Raw genomic sequence first — 26,063 nt, 5'->3', positions numbered from 1 at the left:
TCAATGGCATTCAAGGATTTAAAGGCTTACTTTTGAAGGCAACAGTTTACGCTTCTGTTTGGAATATCAATGCATGCCACAATGCAACGATGATAAGTTGTCAGGGTTCAAGTGTTTTCAATTTCGTGTCAGCACTCTCAGAAAGCAATAAGTAGTAGTTCACTTTAGGAACAGAGATAATTGCAACTTGCTGAGCCAAGGGATAACAAAAGATAAATGTTAGCTGAGCCTGCATGTTAAGCAGAGAAAATATTAACAGTGTTAACACTTGAATGGAGGTGGGAACGCAAGTTTGGTGTTCACGAAGGAAACGAGACTGGAAGATTTACCAAGGTTGGGACTAGAAGAAAATATCCACAGCAACCATCGTGTGAAAACATCTAAATAGCTTTCAGAAGGAAGATCGTGTTCGTTTGGAGCTGTGCCTCACGAAAGCTGGGACCAAAAAAACCCAATAAATAATCAGTGATGTCATTGATTTTCAAACCACAAACGTGGTCAAACCCAAGCCCCTGGTCACGATGTGCTGAAGTTGGATGTTCTCCAAGCTAAGCGATAACTGAAAAAGCCCCACAACCATGCTGTATTGGAGAATAACTCGAACGCTGATTTAAAAAAAACTGAAATCAACTCCAGACAGTATTTCCAAAAGTAGTGGATATTTTGGAATTATTCGTTACTACTTCAAAAGAACAATAACGTGTGCTGTGGACAAAGGGAACCAGTGTGTACACTGCATCTAGATTTCCACCCAAAGTTAATTTGTTGAAAAAATAACAGCTCATGCTAGCCCCTATGACATATTGGCATGGATAGATTTGTTTGATCACAGGAAACTGCATTATTTTCTGATTGGCAAATGTAACGAGTGGCGTGCCATACAGACAAAAGCAGGAACCTCAAATTTAAGAATTTATACAAATAGCCTGGCAACAGTGTGACTGCTAAATATGGTGATCATACCAAGAAAAGGAAAGCAAGTGTGAAGGTGACTAGTATGAAATTGCCTAGGTGGTTGGCCAGGTGAGCCAAGATCTGGCAAATAGAGTATAATGTGGAAAAATATTAAACTTCCCATATTAGCAGGAAGAATAGAAAAAAAGCATATTATTTAAAGAGATTGCAGAGCGCAGAAGGTTTGGATAGCTTTCTACATGCATGACAGTAAAAATGTGCGCACAGCATATAATAAGGAAGGCTAACAGAATGCCATAATCCACTGCAAGGGGCACTGAATCCAAAAACCTGGAGGTCATGCTTCAGGCACCTGGACCTTGGTAAAACCATAAGACTTATGGTCTTAAACCCACATCTGCAAGACTTCTCTCCTCATTTAATGAAGAATATTAGACATATTCAAAGCAGTTCAAAATACATTTTACTTAATACCTTAAATCTGCAGGTAGTCTTGAGAAAAGCGTTGATAGACTAGGTTTGCATCTCCTGTAATATAGAACTGCAAGAGAGTCTCTTGACTAGAATAGATATTGAGAGGTCTTGACAGGATACACACGGAAAAGGTGTTATCTCTGGGAGACTCGACAGCTAGGGCTCACTGCTTAAAAATGAGGGATCATCCCATTTAAGACGCGAAGACAATATTTGTTCTCGAGGTTTCAGTGTCTTGGGAATACACTTCTTAAAAGGGCAGTAGTGCAAACCAACATTTTTATGACAGAAATAGGTTAATCATTGGTAAGCAAGACAATCTCAAAGGTTGGCGGTAATAGAACACAGCACATAGAACAATACAGCACAGTACAGGCCCTTCAGCCCACGATGTTGTGCCAAACTTTTACCCTAATTCTAAGGTCTATCGAACCCCCACCCCTACTTATACTATCATCCATATGCCTATCTAACAGCCACTTGTGGAGGAATCAAAAACGTGCTCACCGAATGACAGGGCAAGCTCAAGGGGGCAAGCGGCCTTTTCCTGCCCTTACTTTCTATGTTCATATGTACTCAAATTTTTAAAACTACACAGTAAGTTACAGCAATTTACTTTTTAATGCTTTGAATATAAAGTTCGCTCAAAAATATGAAATCTTGTGGTTTCCTTCTTTGTGAATAATGTGAATTTTTGTTTTCTCTCATCATTAACAATCTCCAAGTTCTGGATATCACTGGTGTTTTCTTCCTTTAGGAGGCATCTTAAAGGACAGTTCTATGACCTGATCAAGACTGCAACATAATTTGAGGCACATCTACAGCAGAATAAACTTTAATATGACTCGTTTTACTCATTCACAGAATGCAGGTGTCAATGGCAAGGCCAAAATTTATCACCCATGTACAATGTCAGAATTCATATATCCAGTCAATCAGGCAAGGCTGGGTTTCTTTCCTTAAAAGGATGATAATGGCAGACAAAATGGGCTTTTTAAAATAATTTGGACCAATTAATGATAATGTGAATTTAAACCTTCCAGCCAGGATGGTGGAATCAGAGTTCACACCCTTAGATTCTTGATTATTGATGCCACAAAAACCATGCACTCTTCAACAGTTTCGGTCTTTGACTTCCAACATGTTAGTGGCAGCTAGTCTTATTTTGCGTCAAGTATAACACATCCTAAGAAGCCATAGCACATGCCATCTCCCTGGCCCTACACTCATCACTGAAATATCTGGATAACAAGGATATCTACACCAGACTGCTACTTATTGACATTTCCGCCTTTGACACTAGAATTCCAACTAAACTTATCTTCAAGCTTTGAGACTAGGTCTCTGCACGACCCTCTACAACTGGATCCTTGACTTCCTGATGCACAGACCATAATGAGAATAGGTAATAGAACTTGGAACATAGAAAAGTACAGCACAGTACAGGCCCTTCGGCCCACGATGTTGTGCTGTGGAATAATCCTAATCCAAAAATAAAATAACCTAACCTACATTCCCCTCAATTCACTGCTGCCCATGTGCATGTCCAGCAGTTGCTTAAATGACACTAATGACTCTGCTTCCACGACTACCACTGGTAAACTATTCCATGCGCTCACAACTCTCTGGGTGAAGAACTTCCCTCTGACGTCTCCTCTATCTATACCTTCCTCCTAACACCTTAAAACCATGACCCCTTGTGGCAGTCAATCCTGCCCTGGGGAAAAGTCTCCGGCTATCGACTCTATCCATGCCTCTCATTACCTTGTACACCTCGATCAGGTCACCTCTCTTCCTCCTTCTCTCCAGTGAGAAAAGTCCGAGCTCAGTCAACCTCTCCTCGTAAGACAAGCCCTCCAGTCCAGACAGCATCCTGGTAAACCTTCTTTGCACCCTCTCCAAAGCCTCCACATCTTTCGTGTAATAGGGCGACCAGAACTGGACACAATATTCCAAGTGTGGTCTCACCAGGGTTTTGGAGAGCTGCAGCATAACCTCACGGCTCTTAAACTCGATCCCCCTGTTAATGAAAGCCAAAACACCATATGCTTTCTTCACAACCTTATTCACCTGGGTGGCAACTTTGAGGGAGCTATGCACTTGAACACCAAGATCCCACTGTTCCTCCACACTGTCAAGGTAACACCACCTCCTCCACATTAACCCTCAACACCAGTGCCCTGCAAGACTGTGTACTCAGCTCCTTACTATACGCCCGATACACATCACCGTGTGGCCAAATTTCATCCTAACTCCATCTATAAGTTCACTGACAACACCAAGGTTGTCGACAATAGAAGTGCTTGGCAGCATGATGTGAAGATAATCTCTCCCACATCATCAGCAAAATGAAAGGGCTGGTCACTGTCTTCAAGAAGCAAGGTGGAGAACATGCCCCTGTCAACATCAAAGGTGCTGAGGTGGAGATGGTTGAGAGCTTCACGTTCCTAGGAGTGATAATCAACAATGTGTCCAGGTCTACACACATTGATGTAACAAACAAGAAAGCACAATGCCTCTACTTCCTAAGGAGGCAAAGGAAATTCGGTATGGCCATAAGGAGATTGACCAATTTTTATAAATGCACCATAGAACACATTCTATCCAAATGTATCACCACTCGATACGGCAGCTGCTCTACCTGGGACCATCAACTACAAAGAGTTGTGAACATAGCCCAGTCTATCACACAATCTAACCCTCCATCCACTGGCTCCAGCTATACGTCTCCATGCCTCGGGAAGGCAGCCAACGGAATCAAAGACCCTCCCATCCCAGTTATACTCTTTGCCACCCTCATCCATTCAGCATAAGATGCAGAAGTTTCTACACTCAAAACAGATTCAAGAACAGCTTCTTCCCCAATATTACTCAACTTCTGAATGGACCTCTTAAATTTTAAATTTAACGTTGATCTTACTCTTCGTGTGCCTTCTCTGCGGCCATAATATCGTATGCATCACTATTTCCCGTCGGCACTTTGTATTGTATGATCTGCCTATACTGTTTGCAAAACCAAATTTTTTACTGTACAAAGTACATGACAATACTAAATCAAATCTTATGATTAGTTAGCATTATTCTTTTTACTTTTAATCGCACGTTCCACAGTTAACACCTTTCTGCCTCATACTGCACTTCCTGCTAATATTAATGTGCATCCAAGACATACCTGATGAAGCAAATACCAATGATAATCACTGACTTAATCCAAACGTAGTAGGGGTGCTCCTAAATGACAAATCAATATTGAGCAGAATTGGAAATCCTACAAGTGCTTGCTATCTATATGTTGCTTTCATGCTCACAACAGTCAAATTCATATTTTGGGAAGGGGGCAAGTGTCAGATATGAAAATAGGTCATACTGAAACAAACACGGACAGATTTTTTAAAAAATCATTCACGTGTCAAGTAAAAATCAGTCTTACTTGGAAAGCAAGCACTGATTTAGTATGTATTTGTACCTCCATTTTGAACCTCCAGCACTAGCTTCTGACTAAACGATCAAACGTCTACATCTGCCACTGAGGAATAACTGTAAGCCTCCCATATCACCTGATAATTTCAGATTGCAAACAAAAAGAAATCTCGATAGAAGTGCTATCCAAACCAAACAAAGTGGTGCTTAAGAAGCGGACTTATCGCCAAATTAAAAATGCTATTTAAAACTAAATAGTTTGTCTTCAATAAACATCGGAAATTTACACAAAAAAACTGCAATTCAAATATTGGGGAGCACTGTTTGAGGGTTTTTTTTCAATTCTGCTAAATAGTATTGATTGACGACCATGTGAGATCAGAACGCGTTCCTGCAGCAAATCAGATTTCAAACAACGTCGCGTTTGAAGTCGCGAACGATACGAATGGTAGAAAGTCCAAACCAATTATAAAAATAAGCTAGCTTTGTGGTTAAAAACTGAAGCGTACCAAAAATAAAGGGCCGATGGAATGGTTTGGCGCGGCGCTTTGTAGGCCTCGATCCAGCCTCCTCGAACCGCGCAATGAGCCCGGGTCGAGAGAGCGAAGGGAGACATTGTTCTCGCTCACTCCTTGGGCCTGATAGGGCTCCAACTTTCGCCCGGGGATTTCGCCAATACAGACACAGGACAACACAATAGCAACGAACCGCCTATTGCCCTGCTTGGCCTGGCGACAGCGCTCGGCTACAACGCCGCACCGCAAAGCGTAGGAAGAGAAACAGAGAGATGGGGTCGAGACTGAACGTCTGGCCAACACTCCTCCCTCGTCTAATTCCCCAGCCCAAAACAGAAGACCGGGCTGTTGCCGCGGTAGGTGACATGGCAGCTTCAATCGAAATAACGCATCGGCTGCAGAGCAGGCCCGCCGCCATGGCGCACCGCGCTCACCCCGCCGCCTCCATCTTCTGATTGTTCACCAACTCCAGGCCTATTCCCACCCAGCTCCTCCACTCAGACGATATGTGGCGGCCTACTGAGGTGGGGGGGGGGGGGGGGGGTGGGAAGAGGAGGGGGGAGGGTAGGGGAGGAGGTGAATAAAGCCTGGGCTCGGCTGACATTTTCCCTGCTCCCATCCAGCGGCGAGGAGACGAGAGATAAAGGCCAGCCGAGCGGCTCCTGCTCGCACTCACCTCATCGTTAAAGGCGTTGACGGCTTCCATGCTGCCGGTGCCCAGGGAAGGGAAGGGAGGGGAAGGGTCACCGTGCTCACTCTGCTCTGTCAGAGATCCAGGCTCCGGCCCTGACCGGGTTCCTGCGACGCGACGCGGCGCGGCTCAGCTCGTCTCGTCCCGTCCCGTCCCGTCCTATCTCGGCTCCTGCTCGGCTCTCACCTCCAAAGCTGCTTCACACGCGCCTCAATCAACATGGCGGCGGCTGCACAACATCGCCGCACTGCCTTCTGGGAGTAGGTCTGCGAGTGGCGCCCGGTAACCGTCTTCTCCCAGGCAAGGAGAAGGCGATCTGTGCGCATGCGGAGGCTGGCAACCGCCATCCAGACGAGGACTAGTGCGCATGACAGGAATGGCAATCTTGAGCTTCTCTCGCCGAGGCTGGGTCAAGGGAATGGAAGGGGTGCGTGTGAAGAGCACGGTCTGTTCGGTGGTGGGTTTTCAATCTCGTATCTCAGTTATATTTTGCAACAAACGTGATACAAGATTAGTATTTTCACACGCACTCCAATTGCCTTTTAAGTATGAAAACAGAATGCCTCTGAGACATAAGTTGCTGATTTTACAATTTTGTGATCTCCTGATGCCTCAGAATATGGTACCGTTACAGGCAATGTTACCACACTTGGCTCAGCTCTCCAGGGTTGTATTGAAATCGGGAGATTTGGAAAGCAGTATAGGCAGGGGTTCTGTAGGTAGGTGAATAGCAAGCGTTTCTGCAGCTAAAGACACGATTCCAGGATGTCACTGAGTGAGTGGCTACAAAACAATCAAAAATCCAAAGTAAGAGCAAGAGCACGCCATTTGGCCCCTGGAGTTTGCTCTACTGTTTAACAAGAACATGGCTGTCTAATTGTGGCCTCGACTTTCCTGACTATCCCTGTATAGTGGTTACTTGTCAGTGGTTAGCATTAAAGCCTCACAGCGCCAGGGACCCGGGTTCGATTCCATCCTCGGGCGACTGTGTGTGCGGAGTTTCCCATGTGCTCTGGGTGCTCCGGTTTCCTCCCACAGTCCAAAGATGTGCAGGCTAGGTGGATTGGCTATGCTAAATTGCCCATAGTGTTCAGGGGTGTGTAGGTTATCGGGGGTTGGGTCTGGGTGGGATGCTGCAAGGGGCGGTGTGGACTTGTTGGGCTGTAGGGCCTGTTCCCACACTGTAGGAAATGTAATCAAATAGTATATTGTTGTTAAAAATCTATTTAACTCGGCTTTCTCCTCCTGAAGTCTGGAAGGATTATATTCAATCTGTCAAGCTTTTACCCACTTGCTTAACATCATAAATAAATGTCAGCAGGCTCTTTGTCTCATTACTTGCCTTCCCACCTATCTGTGTCATTCACAATCTCGGTTGTAGAACATTCACTTTCATCATTAATGTCATTTGTAGATATTGTAAATAGCTGTGGACCCAGCGTGGATGCCTGTGGCACACCACTACTTCCTATCCTCTAACTGACCCCCTTATCCCAATTCTCTGTCTTCCATTATTTAGCCCATCCTCTATCTAGCACTTGACTCTTATCTGAATAAGTAGCCTTATGTGTGGGAGCTCATAAAACACCTTCTGGAAATCCGAATATAACACATTTGCTGCTTCCCTTTTATCTTTCTGCTTGTTAGCTCCTCAAATAATTCTGGTAAACTTGTCAGGCATGATTTCGCATTCATGAAACCATGCTGAGTCTGCTTGATTATATTGTGCATTTATAAATGCTGTACTGTTCATCCTTTTTAATAGACTCTAACATTTTCCCAACAGCAAATATTCAACTAACTGGCCTATTGTTACTCTTCTTCCGTTTGGAAATAAAGGAGTTACATTGGCAGTTTTCCAATTCTCTGGAACTATTCCTGCATCTTAGAATTCCAGAAAACATCCGTTATTGCTGTTACTACTTGTGTTAATATCTTGGACGCATTCCATCAGGTCTTAGGGACTTATCAGTCTTTAGTTCAAATAGTTTCCCTAGCACTATTTCTTCATTGATAGCTATGGAGCTGTTTTCCACTCTTCCTTTTTTCCCTTGAGTATTTAGTAAGTTCAAGATGCTATCAGAGTCTTCAACTGATGAAGACTGGTACAGATTTAACTCCTTATTCAAATCCTCTGCCATTTCCTGATTTTCCATTATTATTTCCCAGCCTCATCCTCTGAGAGACTTGTGTTTACTTTGTCTTCTCTCTATATATTTAAAGAAGATCTTGCTATCTGCCTTAATGCAAATGCATGCATATTTATTTTCTCCTTTTTTTAATGGTCATATTTTGTTAGTTTGTGAAGCTTTCCCAATTCTCTGGCTTACAACTAATCTTCTTCACATTGTAATTTTTTTCTATCAATTTGATGTTGACGTCAACCTATCTGGTCAACCATGGTTGACGTATCCCTTTTTTAGAATCCCTCTTCCTCACTGGAACATTTTTTTTGCTGTGAGCCGTGAATTATTGTCTTGAACGTCTGCCGCCTTTGTTGCTAAACTCCTTCCTCATTTCACCCTGGCCAGCCCTGTCCTTATTTCTTTGCATTTATCCTTATTAATGCTTAGCACAGTTGTTTCTGACCCACTTTCCTCTCTCTCAAACTGAATGCTAAATTTTAACATGTTTCTGTTTCCATGGGGATCATTTACCCTGGAATCATTTAAATGTGTTTCATTACAAATCATCATACTTTTACAAAGAAAACTTATCAAAATTAAATTAAAATAATACGTTATTTGCAGCCATGTTGATGCACCCCTGACCCTGCATGGCCCATCTGTTACAGAAGGTCTGCACCAGAACAATGAAGGCAGTATGTTTCTGGCCTAATCGTTGCAGTATCTGGTTCAAGCAAATAACACAGGGGTCACATATCAGCAGAGGATTACTTAGGGCCCAGTGACCAATGTATCATAAGGTTTAACTAAGCTACAGAAAAAGCTATGGTGCATTCTATAGTAAAATGTAGTTTATTGAAGAGTGGTCGATTTCAGATAAGTTAGAATAGATCTGTCCAGATTTATGGCACCCCGCATCCACTTCATGCCTCACTCTACCTAACTCTCCACGAGTCTCTGTGCTGTCTCAAAGAAGGTTACTAAATGCTAACATGCAGAGAAATGACAGCAAACATGGCATGATTGAACTCTTGTATCAGAGATAATGGGAACTGCAGATGCTGGAGAATCCAAGATAATAAAGTGTGAAGCTGGATGAACACAGCAGGCCAAGCAGCATCTCAGGGCACAAAAGCTGACGTTTCGGGCCTAGACCCTTCATTAGAGAGCTCCCTGATGAAGGGTCCAGGCCTGAAACGTCAGCTTTAGTGCTCCTGAGATGCTGCTTGGCCTGCTGTGTTCATCCAGCTTCACACTTTATTATCTATGATTGAACTCTTCCATTGTTTATGCAAAGGCAGAAACTTACAGATGTTAACACATATAGTGGTAATGTGAAATATCTACCTGTCTGCTGAAGACACATAAGCCTTGGCTCACTATTTGCATGAAGTTGAATATTCCTCCCTCCTCACTCCTGCAAGTGGAAATGGCCACAGCTGTCATTTCCTCTGTTATGTACATCTGTGCATCTTCCTAATGAGCACAACAAAAGAAATAAAAACATCAATATACATGTAGATGAATGGCATGCTGGAATAATATCATGCAGAATCAAGCTGATCTTCCAGCTTCTGAGTTTTTCAATGGAGAAGGAGTCCTGATCTATTTTCTGTGTTTCTCTGTTTGATCCTCATCTATTCCTATTCATGCTGGAGAGAAAGCAGTTAAATATAACTGTTGCACCTTCAACCAACCAGGTGTGTCCCCTTGGTCAGGGGCTTCTAGTGGTGCTAAAGGCCCCTACAGGCTACACACGATCTAAGGAATAATGGACATGGCATTCGCTATACTCACACTCCATTGTCTCCACATTGCTTTGCCATTAGTGTCAGACTGTCCTCACTGCACCTCATTGTCCTTCACTATCAGTACTGTGCTGAAAAGTGTCCATGTCTCCGACAGGAACATACAAACGCAGATTCAAGCCACCTTATGGCCCATCTATACTATCATTCTGAGATGCTGTAAAGCAGTCAGCCTTCACACTTCACTGAGCATGGAATTTTGGCATACATGAACTGAGCATGTATTTCCAAGCATAGATTTGCTATCAGGCCTCACCTTTCACTTGTCTTTTTAATCCAGGCTAGGCTTCAGGTTTGCAAATTTCGGTCTTTCTAGACAGCAGGAGATCATTAAATCTCTTTCCGAACTGGATCCAGATTCTTGTAACAATTGCTTATCAGCTTACAATGTCTTGTATCTCCAGCCATGCCTCCCTCCTATCTATTGAAGCAGATCATCTCTTGCTTCTCTGACAGTTTAAAAGAAAACCACTGGACAGATTTTGCTGAACTGTGAAGTAAGCCTTCATCATTCAAAAACATTTCTCCACCTCCTGTGTTGTCGAAGGCTACCACCTTGTTGTCTCTATCTATGATATACATAAATGTTGCACATCTGCTTTTAAAAGTGCAAGCAGTGGGCACTTGGACCCACACAATCTTAGCTGGCACAGTTGGATCCTTATCAGCGCTTCCTCATACATTCAGGGAACTTCCTCCCTAATGGCATCTTGCGTCTAACTACACTAGTTGGACCACAGCAGTTTAAGAATGCATCTCGCTATCACCTTCTTGGGGATGACTGGGAAGGATAATCCTGTCCCAGCAAGTGAAACCCACTTCTGAAATGAACGAAGAAAGGTTCTTCTACCTGTCTGTGTGTGCTAGTTAACCCCAAATCTCTCTGATGTTTGGCCCTCCACAAAATGAGTAAACACGAACCATAGAGTAAGAAACATGAAAGTTACATACAGCCTTCAAGTATTGTGTCCAATTCTGGATGCTGCATTTTATGAAGTTTATTTTAACAATTTATGAATTACCTTCTTATCCCTAATCATCTAGAAGACAGTTAAGTGCCAATCACGTTGCAGTGGTTCTGTAGATGAGACCAGGTAAGGGCAGTAGATTTCCTGCTCCAATCATCATGCCAATGGATACAATCAGGCTAACTTTTAATTCCAGAATATCATTAATTCAAATTTCACTATGTGCCGTGGCGGGATTTGAACCCATCTCCCACAGCATTGATCTAGTGTTTTGGATTACTAGTCCAGTGACAAGACCTTTAAGTAATTGCCTCCTAAATTGGGAAGGTGTTAGAGAGAGTGTAGAAATTACTTACAAGGGATGAGGGACTTGTGTGGGTAGTTTGGAGAAGCTGGGGTCATTCCACAAGTTGAGAGGAGATTTATTTGAGGTCTACAAAATCATGAGGAATCCAGACAGAGTAGGTATAGAGAAACTGTTCCCATCTACAAAATTGTCAAGAACCAGAAAAACTGATTTATTGGCAAAAGAGTCAAAGATAAAAGGAGAAGTTTTTTTTTCCCCACATTGGCAGTAGTCCTACTTGAGAAAATAGTGCAGGCATATACAATCATGGCTTTCAAAAGGGAATTAGATTGAAGAGAAATAAAATGCAATAAAATACAGTAAAAGAATGTGTATGTGAAACTAGTAACATTCATACAGAGAACCGCACTGACTTGGGGCCAAGTAGTCTCTTTCTTTGTTGTAAAAATTCTATGATTTCTTCTGCCCCATTTTCTTTCCCGTACTCTTATGCAAATATCTTCACAGGAGACATCATGTCTTTCCTAAGAAGATATCAGTTAATGTGACAGTTAATATTTAGAAATAATTCATGAAACCATGATGATCTGTGAGAAATGATTTCATCTTGAATTTGAGGAAAAAATTGTCATTGCTTTCCTGCCATAAATTGGCTGGTGCTTCATAAAATGAGCCATATTAGCACCAAGGTAATGGGATAATTCTTCACCTTTCTCCATGCACATTGCTCGCAAAAATGTATACTTTTTAGGAAGCAGAGTTTCCGAACTTTTAAGCGTTGTGACGTTCAAGGATAGAATGATATTTCTGCTAGGTTTCAGTCAAAAGATAATAGAAACAGTTATTACCCAAAATCCAAAATGTGAATGCAATGAAACACTGACTCCCTTAAACACACAGAAGAAAAGTTGAATTTGAGAGATGATACATGTGTCGTTTAAAAATTAATTAACTGTTGGATATTTTCACATTTCAAAAAAAGTTTTAACAATGCCTCTGTAGAAAAGAAATATAATAGAATTGACTGTTTCTTTAGAGAGAATTCATTTCTTCTTGGCGATGAAGTAATTATCACTCTGTCTTAAATGGTCCTGGTGTGCCTTCTGCGTTCCATAATGAATTAATGTAGTCTTGACTTCCCTTTGGCTAGTTCAGATCATTTGCAGGCAAATCTTGGTGCCTGCCATTGTCCATAATGGGTTGAAGCCATTGCCATTGATGCAATGGGTAAGGATGATTAATATCCCATCAATTATACCAAGCATGATTAACTTACCGAGAGACCATGTTTGATCTTCCATGCTCAGGCTCCAACAAATCTGGCAGTTATTTCCATTCCATTGAGCTGGCGCAGACAGTGATTTCATGCCTAGAAACTCATTTGTACTTTTAAGTAATTCCTCAGTCATAATGTCTCATCCAGAAACCGCAAACCAAATTTACTTGAATTTCTGGCTGCCATTTTGAGAGGGAATACTATTCAGCTACCTTCACAAGAATTATTTGAATGGCACAGCCACAACTGGAAAGTATGTAACAATCAAGGTCTCAGTTGTGAACCCTGTAAAATGCTAAGCATGGCTTATGTAAATAATTGAGAATTGTCAATTATCTTAATTGTACTGTTGTGAAGTCTCTTACTGGTTCATTTATTGCCTAATTTCCCTGGTTTTTAGGTCCACTTTTTCCCACTGGTGTTCCCTATCTAATGCAAGAATGTAACCAAAACTTGGATAATATGCAATAAAAACTAAATTTAGCAGTCCTTATTTATTATGCATGAACAGCTACATTCCTGAAAAAAAACTTCAAAAGTTGGACTCCAAGGACAGTGAAAGAAAAACTGAAACCTATAAATATACAACAGCATCCGTGATGAGAACCATTAACATCTCTAGAGTACTACATGCATTTATTGTTTTGATCATTCATTAGAGATTGATTAAACCCCTGTAATTTAACTTTATTTTAAACAGGAAACATCTTATGGTTATGAAGCAGACATTGTAGCAACCAATTGATTTCTGTGCATGATCAGCCTGCAAATCACAGCCATCTAACTACCAACCAAAATCTCAACATCGTTACTATGCAACATATGGAGTCCTTAAAGGTAAATTCTCTTAATGGAAAGTTATACATACAAAATTCTTTTCAAAAGAACATTCACCTTTTCATAATAATTTGGGAGTCTATCGCGTTTGTAAGACACAATAATTTGCTGATACATTCACAACTCATGATGGCGACTTTGCTTGAACGAGCTATTAGTTTTCCACAGTGATTTACAATATTCTGTGTCATTCCTGTTTGGAATCTTGTACATGATGCAACAAGATTGGGAGGCAGATGGTAAATTGCAACAGATCTAATTTGTCCACAGTTCTGTTTTAGAATTGTGCCATCATGTGCATGGGCCTCATAGCTTCTTGGTCCTGAGTACATTCTTCCCATCTTGATACATTGTCATATATCTTCTATGGGATTCTGGATGCAAACTTGATATTCCACTTGTTATTTTGGAAATTCCTTTTCCATATCCTTATTCCAAATGTTCATCATCATCTCTTGTACATTTACAAGCTGAGTTTCAAAAAGAATATTATGTGTTTGAGTCAGTAAATTGTTATGCGCTGGTAATCTTAGTCAGGGAATCAGATTGTGGCAAAAAGACAGGAAAGTGGTGTTCAGGCTTATCAGGTCAGGCACAATCACATTGAATGATGGAGCAGACCCCATGGGCTGACTGGCCTACTTCTACTCATCAGTCTTACAATCTGTCAAACGTAAACCTGCTGCATGTGGAACAGTTGTGCTCAGAGATGCTGTCCTCAAATATAATATTGCAATTTGTAAGTCTTTGTTGATCTATCTAAATTTCAGTGTAAGATTTCTGACTGATTTCTGCATTTTGCTAAATCATTGGATATTATATAATGTGGAAAATAAATTGTGTCATGAATGCATCCAATCTCATGCATGTCTTGGACACTTACCAATAAGTTGTGGACTGTTATCCTTAATGGTCTCTCTCTAGGGGTGCCAAATAAATTAAAAATGGAACTTAGAGTGTATGTGTGGCAGGTGTGCTTGATGCCTTGGCAACTGACTAATGATGGGGAAAGGAGCCCTTTTATGGCACAGTGGTAGTATTCCTACCCATGAACTAGGAGGCATGGGTTCAAGTACCACATGCTCCAGAGATGTGTAATAACACCTCTGAACAGCTTGATTGGAAAAACAAGTGATGCAGAATTTGATAAAGAAAACAATATAGTATTTTCATAGATATGATAAAAGGTCACATGCGATTTTGGACCAAGGATAGGCAGGAACTTCATGCAGCATCAGTAGTTCTGTTTAATGATTTGAAATATGCTCTTGACGTACGTTGCAGTTCTTAACATCAGTGTTAATACCCAATCAATATTTTACCTCTTTCACGAATCTTCTTGTCTGATCTGTACTCCTATGTAAGTGATGAAGTTATTTGAGAACATCAGTTCACAAAACTTTTGGCATGATCATATGAGTTTTGTGATGGTACTGTACCTTTAAGAGAGACTTGTTCTATGATGTTTCTCTTGCAGAGAGGTGTTGCTACAGTGGTACCAGAATGTTGACTTCAAAACCAGTGGGTAAATAGTTTTGAGCTTCCTGAGGTTTTTGTTAAATTAGATAAAAAGAAGCATGAGTGTATGGAATCAGGCTCAAACAGACCCACACTTTTGGTTGTGCTTTCATTTGGTGTGTTTGGAATTGGCTGCTGAAGCTCAAAAATAGAGCTTTCTCTCTGCTTCAGTGAAAGCTTGAGTTCTCTCTCTGTTGTGAGATTTTTTTTCTTTTGGTGTTCCTTTTCCCTGGACCAGAAGGGAGATAGCACAAATGAAAATCTGCGTTGCTGAATTTGCCTTGGTCGAGGGTATGTTTATGGGATGCTGTTATATTGGGATAGTTGATGAGTAGTAGTTAAATAATATACTATTTATTAAGTATTTCAACAGAGTTAAAGTTATGCCAATTCTTTTTTTGTTTGTATTATAACTGTATTGAAAGAATGAATTGCGAGCTGACCAAATCACATTTCATTTAATCAAATCACATCTGGAACACAGCACCTTAAACTAGCCTATAAATAAATGTAAAAGCTAGGATCCAGGCTATTTCATTACTATATTTTGGGGAGGCTCAGTCTGGTACATAACATTTTCTTTAAAAGCAACTCCTTGGGACATGCCTAGCGCGTCCCAGAAAGGACAATGTGATTTCACATGTTCATGGACATACTAAATTGAATCAAACCATCCTTCAAGAACATTTTTCCATTGTTTCTGTAGCATCTCAGAAAGAAAAAATAAGTTAAACTGGTAAATGTGACTCAGCTTGCATACTTTAAAAGTAAGTTGACATAGTATGGAGCTGGTCAGGCAGCATCACAGGAACAGGAAAATGGATGTTTCAGGGCAGAACCCTTCATCAGAACTGGGGAGTGGGAAGAGAACTGGGAAATAAATAGAGGGAGGAGGGCTGGGGCTTGGGAAAAGTAGATGGGATGGTGGTAGGTGAATCACGTTGGGGTAGTAGAAGAGGTCCTTTGCAGGTCTGCTCCTAAGATGCTGCTTGGCCTGCTGTGCTCATCCAGCTCTACACTTTGTTATCTCAGATTCTACAGCATCTGCAGTTCCTATTATCTCTGATACAATTTTAACCTCACTGCAAAGCCTCTTCTAGGGATGCCTAACCTGAAGAAGTTACCCTCCTCCCTCCAGACAAACCTCAGGGGATCTCTCTCCCGCTGCAACTCTCTTGTAATCTCTTTGGCCTTGAAACTGCTCGACCATGTCCTGAAGCAAACCAGGTACTACAGCCACATCACCTTTCTTAGTACCTGCCTACGGAACCAGATCATCCCCAATGGACTACAGTCTACATTCAAGCCTTCCCAATTTGGTCCCAACCATGACAATATCTACATCCAGAACATTGAGACCCTTCAGACGTGTTCCTCCCTGCGAATCCTGAAACGCACACTTGCAGCAATGCGCCGGCATCTCCAGGCACTACAATCAAGCCTACCCCAGCTCAGAGCCTCCCTCTCCCACACCTGTAAAGGACCTCTCCTGTTTTTTATTGTTTGTAGGATCCACAACCTGAACTCACAATTCTACTCAGCTTTATTGGACATTAAATACCGTAAGTACAGTAAACTCACTGGTCCCTGCCACCCAAAATGGAATTCTTCCACCTCCCAAATCCCCAGCCGTACCCAGGACCTTCTCCACAATGTACCTGCCGGCATTGGCCATGAGGCCACTGCCGGAGAGCCCACAGATGACGTCACATCCGCCACCGCCAGTACACCACTTCTGAGACAGCGAACGCCATCGCTGCTGAAGCCACCGCCTCCATTTCCAAGACCAACACCACAGACATTACTGTCACTGCTGCTGCCGCCGCTGTCGACGCCACTCCGCCCACCGCCTACACATCACGGACGCGGACGCAACTCCATCCACTGCCAACGCAACTCCACCCACTGCTGGAACTCCGTCCACTGCTGACACCGACGCAATCCCACCCACAGCCAATGCCGACACAACCCCGCCCACCACCGCCGACGAAACCCCGCACACAGCCGACGCCGACATCACTCCGCCCACAGCCGCCACAGCCAGCAGCTGCAGATGAGACAGCAACACCAAGCCCTGCCGAATTTTCACCATCCCCCCCACACCTCCTCCTTACTGAGGACGAATGGTCAGTCCTCAGCAAGGAGCTCAGCTTTGTCCTCCTCCACCCACACATCAACGAATACCAGTCATGTTTGGTCATGGAGCAGTTTTCTCGCTGCCTGCACCTCCACACTTACTCCTTTAACCGTGAGCCTAACCCTCCTTCTACTGACCCCTTCACCCACCTCCAACAGAAGCCTGCCTCCTGGACACCACCCCAAGGTGTCCTCCCCTCCCTGGACCTCTTCATCTCCAACTGCCGTTGAGACATCAATCGCCTCAACTTTTCCACCCCTCTCACACCCTCCAACCTCTCCCCCTGCAGAATGTGCAGCCCTCTGCTCCTTCTACTCCAATCCCAACTTCACCACAAAACTTGCGGACATGAGAGGTGCAGTTGGAGTATGGCACACTGACCTCTACATCGCTGACGCCAGATGCCAACTCTCCAACACCTCCTCCAACCGCCCCCTGGATCATGACTCCACGCCTGAGCACCAAACCATCATCTCCCAAACCATTCACAACCTCATCACCTCAGGTGACCTCCCAACCACAGCCTCCAACCTCATTGTTCCCCAACCCCACACTGCCCACTTTTATCTCCTTCCCAAAATCCACGAACCTGCCTGCCCTGGCTGACTCATTGTCTCTGCCTGGTCCTGCCCCACTGAACTCATCTCCACCTATCTGGACTCCATTTTCTCCCCTTGGTCCAGGAACTCCCTACTTATGTCCATGACACCACCCACGCCCTCCACTTCCTCCAGAACTTCCAATTCCCCAGACCCCAACACCTCATTTTTCCTGTGGACGTCCAGTCCTTACATACCAGCCTAAAGGCCGTCTGCTTCTTCCTGTCCCGCAGGCCCGACCAGTCCCCCTTCACTGACACCCTCATCCGCCTAGCTGAACTTGTCCTCACCCTCAACAACTTCTCTTTTGATTCCTCCCACTTCCTACAGACAAAGGGGCTGGCCATGGGTACCCACATGGAGCCAACCTATGCCTGTCTCTTTGTAGGTTACGTGGAACAACCCCTGTTCCTTACCTACACTGGCCCAAAACCCCATCTCTTCCTCCGTTACATTGATGACTGTATCGGCCCTACCTCGTGCTCCCACGAGGAGCTTGAACAGTTCATCCACTTCACCAACACCTTCTACCCCAACCTCAAGTTCACCTGGACTGTCTCTAACACCTTCCTCACCTCCCTGGACCACTCTGTCTACATCTCAGGCAACCACCTAAAAACCGATACCTATTTCAAGCCTACTGACTCCCACAGCTACCCAGAATACACCTCCTCCCATCCACCTTCCTGCAAAAATTCCATCCCCTATTCCCAATTCCTTTCCCTCTGCTGCGTCTGCTCCCAGGACAAGGCATTCCACTCCCATACATCTCAGATATCCTCGTTTTTCAAGGACTGCAACTTCCCCTCAGCAGTGGTCAAGAACGCCCTCCCGCATTTCCCACAACTCATCCCTCACACCCCATCCACTAAAAGAGAATCCCCCTCGACCTCACATACCACCCCACCAACTTCCGGATCCGACGCATCATCCTCCGACACTTACGGCATCTGCAATCCCATCCCACCACCAATGACATTTTTCCCTCCCCACCCTTGTCTGCTTTCCGGAGGGACCACTTGTGACTCCCTTGTCCGCTCCACACTGCCCTCCAACCCCACCACATCCAGCACTTTTCCCTGCAACTGCAGGAAGTGCTACACCTGCCCCCACACCTCCTCCCTCACCCCCATCCCAGGCCCCAAGATGACTTTCCACATCAAGCAGATGTGGCCTCCTCTGCATCTGGGACACCAAGCGGGGGTTTGGAGACTGCTTTGCAGAACACTTACGCTCGGTTTGCATTAAACTGCACCTCCCAGTCGCGAACCATTTCAACTCCCCCTCCCATTCATCAGACGACATGTCCACCCTGGGCCTCCTGCATTGCCTCAACGATGCCACCCGAAGGTTGCAGGAACAGCAACTCATATTCCGCTGGGGAACCATGCAGCCTAGTGGTATCAATGTGCATTTCACAAGCTTCAAAACCACCCCTCCCCTACTGCATCCCAAAACCAGCACAGTTTGTCCCCGGCTCCCTAACCTGTTCTTCCTCTCATCTATCCTCTCCTCCCACCTCAAGCCACACCCCCATTTCCTGCCGACTAACCTCATCCCGCTCCCTTGACCTGTTCCCTGAACTGACCTATTCCCTCCCTACCTCCCCACCTACACTCACCTTTACTGGCTCCATCCCCGCCTCTTTAACTTGTCTGTCTCCTCTCCACCTATGTTCTCCCTATCCGTCTTCGATTCGCCTCCCCCCCTCCCTATTTATTTCAGAACCCTGTCCCCCTCCCCCATTTCTGATGAAGGGTCTAGGCCTGAAACATTAGCTTTTCTGCTCCTCTGATGCTGCTTGGCCTGCAGTGTTCATCCAGCTCTACACCTTGTTATCCCCAGAACAACACCTGGAACAACAGTCCAGCAATATTACTTATAGGCTGTAGCTTCCCTGGCATTAAAGTATGCAATGATACTGAAAAGGTTGGAAGTTATTGCACTAGTCAATGTTTTTCGCCAAAACACTTGCAGTGGTTTGCGGTTGGTCTCTACTACAATGATTTTGCGGGATGAACAGCGGTGCAAATACAGGACTCCAAAATGTAAAGCTGTTATTTCCCGCTCAATGTTTGAGCAAAATTGGACTGCACTATAAACAAAGTTTTTGATGAATCACTTTGTCTTTTACGGGACATGTGTTCCATTTTTGTGAGGCAGCTATTTTTCAGGTAGTTGGCTCCCGAGGGCTCTAAAATTGCATGTTTATTCTTCTGATAGTGACCGTACCGATGTTTTGAAGAAACATCGGGAGTCAGTATACCATGAGAAAGGCACATCCTTTCTCAATATTTCCCTCAGCGATGAAGACTTGTGAGTCACATTGGGAAAACATGGCAAAATGTAATTAAATAGGCTCGACATCTTTGAAGATCATCCTGGACTTGAGGAGCTGGCATGACTTTTTTGTCCTCTGTTTTACCTAGATCAGACATTTGCCTGCACTGGCATAAATAAATCCAAAGAACTTGATCGAAACATGTTGATGTGACATTTCCGACTGTTGAACGCCAACCCTGAATTTTAGGTGACTTGGATCAAAAGTGCAGACGGTGGTCATGTTCTTGCTTCATTCATCCTATCCCAGCAATATCATACAGATGCATCTTGATGCAGTGAACATAACGATCCTTGCGAGCTTGAAACAAGTCCTGTCTAACACATAGCCTGAAGAAGAGTAAGTGATAACAGGATTGTCCAGCTGGGATATGGAATGAAGTTGTGCTCTTGGGAATCCTCTGCAAGATGCACTGTCTAGTCCTGCTTCAAGAAGAATTTCACACATGCACATTTTATATTTAGCACATCTGAATTTTGTAAGGGCACTAGTTTAAAGTTGTGTTTAGGAATTGTGTTCTAAGACATAATCTCAAAGATCTATCTCTTTTTCTGACTTATTTCATTGAAATTTACATAATTCTGAGAGCTCTAGATTGAGTCGATGTGGACAAGATGTAGGAGAGATTGGGACCAGAGGTCATAGCCTCAGTGTGAAGGACAACCCTTTAGAACTGAGATGAGGAATTTCTTCAACCAGAGAGTGATAAATCTGTGGAACTCATAACCATAGAAAGCTGTTGAGGCCAAGTCATTGAGTGTCTTTGAGACAAAGGTATTTTCTTGTTTAGTAAGGGGATCAAGGAACGGCTGAGAAGGGTGGAGAATGGGCTGAGAAACAAAGCAAAAGTGATCAAATGGCAGAGCAGACTTGATGGACAAAAAGGCCTAATTCAGCTCCTAAATCTTATGTTATTGAGCGACAGTGGCCTGGAAGCTCCTGCCTTGTTTTAAGGATTCCATCTTGTTTCATTTTGTCTATTTCAATCCTCAATTTGTCTTTTCAGTGAACTCTACAGTTATATGGTGTGGGAATGTATGGGCTTGCTCTTTCCTTTCAATACAATATTGCAGCTGTCTTGAAACCCCTAATGTTTTAAAAACATCAGACTGTTAAGTTATGCATTGAAGTCACAGTTAAAGTTTCTGAGACTTTTTTTCTGATTTTTGTTTGGTTCCATACATTTTGATTCGTATTACATCAGATCATGTTAATAAACCTCCTGTTAGTGGTGTAGTGATAATGTCACTGGTCTAGAAATCCAGAAGTCTGGTCTGATGTTCTACGGACATGGGTTTTGAGCACCACCATTTCTGACTTCAAATTTGAACTCAAAAAAAATCTGGAATTAGTAATTAGACCAATGGTAACCTTGTACCCATTAGGAAATCTGGCATCCTTACCTGGTCTGGCCTGTATGTAACTCCAGACTGTGACTCAACTGTAGTTGATTCTAATTCCCCTCTGCAATGGCCTAGCAAACCATTCAGATCAAGCGGAATTTCGGATGGACAACAAATGATGGCTTTGCTAGTGATAACCAAATCACAATGAAGAATTATTTAAAAAATTGTTTATTCAGCTAGTCTGATTTGGAATATTTGTGAAATGCAGGTGGATTGGTTTTACTTGCACTCCAGCTGTCTTGATTCTGTACTTGGAAGTGGTGAACTATTGTGTGCTGAAAGTTTTATGTTCCTAGGTTTCATGATAGCTTCCAGTGTCCATGAGTATATGTTTTTGAGAATTTATAGAGGTGGTATATTGCCATTTGACCACTGTGTCAATCTTAGCCAATAATAAATGTTTGCCAATTTTCTGAGGATAAATCATTTGAATAGTTATAAACTCTTTGGTCAGTGTGATAACATTGATATTTGCCATGAGATTCATGGAATGAAACATGCGTTTACCAATCTTTGTCTTGTTGTGTACATAGTGAAATTCTGCTTTCTCAGACACTTCATATACACATCTCTAGTGGGATATCAGATGATAGTTATTAGCTTGAAGATTCTCTTTGTGCAAGTTCTGTTTGGATTTGGGTCACGGAACAATTCACCCCTTTGCAGCTACACCAGCCTTTTCTCAAATGTACTGCCTCTACCAAAATATGCCTTGCAAAATTGATTGAAAGCGGGCATTTCGTTAGTATATGTAGAAGGTCACAACTTCCAAATGTCTTGTAATGTTTGGATGTTCTAGTAATTGTGTCAATTGTGGAGGTTATATGCAAGAACTATAAGTTTTGTCAACCTGTGAGGATTGTTTCATTCTTACATTCATCTTTCAGGAGCTTTTTGATGTTCTGAGTCTTTGTTTTGTCCAGCAAATATTTCTAGTAAGCTTCCATGGGGTGATGCAGTCACTAACTCAACAGTTCTATTTGCTAGCTCTCCATCTCAAAAATCACATACTGAGCCTAATTCTCTCCATCTGCTCATAATCAGTCAATGGATTTTATAGACTTCTGTCTAAATGACATAAATTCTAGTTGACAAATACAGAAGTTTAATCGAACTCTGAACTGGTCTTCCGATGTGGTCGATATCTCTTAGGGTCTTTTAGCTCTTTGGTTATTAATCCTGATGTGTTATGTTTGTGCAGATGTCTGTTCTCAATTTCTAAGCAAATCTTGACAGCTTGTCTTTCTGCATTAGATACATCTGAGCCTAGAACCCAAAGTTCTGAAGACTGTTTAAACATTTTAAATTTCGTTAGGAAGTCTCCTGTGCCCCAAAATAAACTCAGAAATCCTTATGGACATTCTGACAATATGCTTTTGATCTTCCCTTTGTCCACTGACTTTTTATGTAGAACCCTGTCAAATGTAGAATGTGCCTGGCCCAAATACAGAATATCTACAGGCTCTCCTTTATCCACAGTGCAACTTACTCCTTTAAAGAATTCCAGTAAATAGGTTAAATACAATTTCCCTTTCACAACACTGTGCTGATCTTCTTGATTACCTTGAATGTTTTCAAGTGGTCAGTTGTAAGCTTCTTAAAGATTGATTCTAACAGCTTCCCTCGTCAGACGTCTAGCTAATAGTTTCCTGTTTTATGACTCCCTCCTTTCTTAAATACCACATACCCCTTAAAACCTACATCTTTGGCTGAGCTTTTGATCATCTGTACTTATATTATTAAATTTTGTTTGACTGTCATGAAAAGTGTATTTAAATATGTTATAATATTAAAGGTATTTAAATGCAGGTTGTGGTATTGAGAAAGAAATTGAACAAGTAGGTTGCGTAAGACTCAAGAAAAGAATGTTCAACATATTCCACAGAAATCAGGCGCAGCTGGAATGCATCCAATTCTATACGTGATACCTACTTTTTTGTTTTGATTGTAGATTTTCAAATTTGCAGATTATTGCCTTTTATTACCTGGAAGTTGGAAAGTTTGATTTTTGAATTGAAAGCAAATTGAAAGTGAATTAGTATTTTCTCTTCAGTTGTAAGGGACTGACAGGAAACCTTAAAGACAATAATGTGACGTAAAATGTGATGATCTTAAATCCAGAAAGAGTTTGAGGAATACATATGCACAGACACTAGAGGGCACAGTTTCTCCTGTGAGACTGCTAAGTTTAAGGACCAACTCTCTACACCTTACAAATATCCTGGAAAATCAAATTCCCATTATGCCTAAAATACAGGCAGATCGAAAGATTTTAGGAACAGAACAAGAGTGTTGGCTATCTATAGATCAAAAAAAGAGACAAGACATATGCAGGTTCCAGACACCAGCTAACAATGACGTGGCTTGGGCTGACAAGGAAGAGGACAGCAGTATTGATCAGGAGTGTGAAAGGTTAGTGTGGGAGGTGGGGCTGGGGATTGGGGGGTGAATAATCCAATTAAACAAGGGACAGTGTGAAAGTGAACACCCAGAGGTGATGAAGGGAGACATTTAAAGTGAGAAACTGAAGAAGGTTTGACTCCATGATCAGATGCGTGGATGGAATGTCTTACAACAGGATCATAACTCTTATATCATCCGTTGCCTTGCTGGAGTGAGGATCAGGAATGTTGACATCAACTATACAAACTTCTGGCGTAAGATTTCTCTTTACAGAAATATTGTTTAAATATTAATAGTGGCTATGAAACTAGATAATATTTTGACAGAAGTGTAAATCAGCTTTACTGGGCACTGAGATAAGCTGAATTGCTCAAGATTGGTGTGGGAGAAATGAGTCTAATTCATGGGGCACTTGTGCCAATATTGGGAAAGCGAGAATTGTTTCATTGGGCTGGGCTTCATTTGAATCATGCTGGGATCAGCGTCCTGGCAAATCATAAAACTGGGGTTGCAGATAAGGCTTTAAACTAATTAGTTGAGGGGAGGGCTCAGATGATGGGAGGTTTTAAATATAAAAAAGAAACAAGAGAGCAGAGGTGCAGGGTGGTAAAGAGGCAGCAATATCCACACTGTCAAATGAAGAGGTAGAAAATATGCGCAGAAAAGTGCAGCAGAAATTAGAACCAGAATAATTATAATGGTATAATAGGCAAAGCTTGATTCTCCTATTTGAATGTACACAGTATTGTAACAAAATAGATGAACTGATGTTACAAGTAGAAATAAAGGAACGTGACTTGGTCATTATTATGATGTGATTACAAAATGACTAAAACTGGGAACTCAATAGTCACCTATTCAAAGTTCTGGAATAATAGGCAAAAAGGAAAAGGAAAGGGAGTAGCTTTATTAATCAAGGAAGGTATTAGTTCAGTAATGAGAAGTGATGTAGATGCAATAAATCATGATGTAGAATCGGATTTGGTGGGAAAAAAAGGAGGACCAAGAGAAAGAAGTCACAGGTAGGTGTCATCTAATGTCTGCAATAAGTTGCTGGAGAAAAACATTTAATTAGGAAATAATGGAAGTATGTAAGAAGGGTATTACAATTTTCATGGGTGATTTTAATCTGCATTTTGACTGTATGGATCACATGGACAAGGGTAACATGGAAGACAAATTTGTAAAGTGTATCAGGGATGGTTTCTTAGAGCAGTACATTGCAGAATCTAAATTGGAACCAGCTATTTCAGATCTGGTAATGTGCAATGAGGTAGGGTTAACAAAAGATTTCATAGTTGTGGATCCTGTCTGGTTGAGTGATCACGACATGGTGGAATTCCAATTTCTGCTTGTGAGACAGCAACTTGCATCTCAAATGGTGTCATCAACTTAAATAAAGCCAATTACAGAGCTATGGTGAAAGAGTTGTCTAATGCGGGCTGGGCAATAGATTGAAAGGAAAATCAGTGAATGAGGAGTGGCAGTCATTTAAGCAAATATTTCGCATCACTCAGTAAAAATTCATTATGATCAAATGACACACTGAGAAGGTGATTAACAAAGGCACTCGGGGACAGTATCCAATTAAAAACCAAGGCATGCTAAGCAGCAAAAACTGGTGGGAGGCTAGAGCATTGAGAATTTATGTTTGGGAATCAGCGGTAAATGAATAAAAATCTAATACAGGGAGAAAAATAACATTGAAAGTTGATTAGCAAGAAGGAGAAGAAAAGGCAAGAGCTCCTATGGCTAAATAAAAAGAGACTAGCTAATGTTACACCTCTCTAGTATTCCCACAGTCAAGATTTTTTAAAAAGTGCAGATTTCCTCAATTTACTTGTGCTTTAGATCCAGGTTAACATAACGCAAGGACCATGTTTCTGCACCTAACAAGAATTACTATTTGTTACAAGAAAATAGCTACTGTTAAACAATTATGAACTGCCAGCATGTAATTTTACTTGTTCAAACTTTAATCCCCTTTTAAACTCCCCATTATTATACCAAAACATGACTACTCTTGCACACAGTAGACCAGTTAGCCCCTGATCAACCCACAGATATGAATGATAGAGCAGCACATACAACATGATAATCAGTGTGGAATCTTAAAAGTTGAATTAGCAACGCTAGCACCAAAAAGACAAAAACCCGGTAACCTAGAGGACTTCAAGTAAACAGATACTACTGAATGCTGAGGTTAATGAAGGTCAAAAAACCATTTGGCAACATTCAACATTGAAGAATATGTCAAAGGAAAGCATAAGAGACCCACTGGAACAGAAATATACGCAACCCTAAGGGAAGGGTTGAGGCTGC

At 42.3% G+C, this 26,063-nt stretch overlaps 1 protein-coding gene and 1 long non-coding RNA gene across 4 annotated transcripts in view; one reads left to right on the top strand and one right to left on the bottom strand.

Annotated features, from left to right (window-relative positions):
• The window catches only part of scaf4a (SR-related CTD-associated factor 4a), an 87,145-nt gene extending 80,825 nt beyond the window's left edge, over positions 1-6,320 (bottom strand). The window contains exon 1 of one of the 3 annotated variants that reach the window (XM_048540421.2): positions 6,001-6,320. In XM_048540421.2, coding sequence (XP_048396378.1) covers positions 6,001-6,030 — 30 coding nt within the window. In that variant the 5' untranslated portion in view covers positions 6,031-6,320. The remainder of the gene's footprint in view (positions 1-6,000) is intronic. The other 2 variants (XM_048540418.2, XM_048540419.2) reach the window with 2 other exon arrangements.
• The window catches only part of LOC125456906 (uncharacterized), a 75,598-nt gene continuing 55,793 nt past the window's right edge, over positions 6,259-26,063 (top strand). The window contains exons 1-2 of the long non-coding RNA XR_007248535.2: positions 6,259-6,472; positions 13,201-13,337. This is a non-coding gene — a long non-coding RNA (uncharacterized LOC125456906). The remainder of the gene's footprint in view (positions 6,473-13,200; positions 13,338-26,063) is intronic.

Source organism: Stegostoma tigrinum, chromosome 12 (assembly GCF_030684315.1).
Source record: "Stegostoma tigrinum isolate sSteTig4 chromosome 12, sSteTig4.hap1, whole genome shotgun sequence".
Taxonomy (NCBI): domain Eukaryota; kingdom Metazoa; phylum Chordata; class Chondrichthyes; order Orectolobiformes; family Stegostomatidae; genus Stegostoma; species Stegostoma tigrinum.
This window is presented reverse-complemented; position numbering and strand designations above follow the sequence as displayed.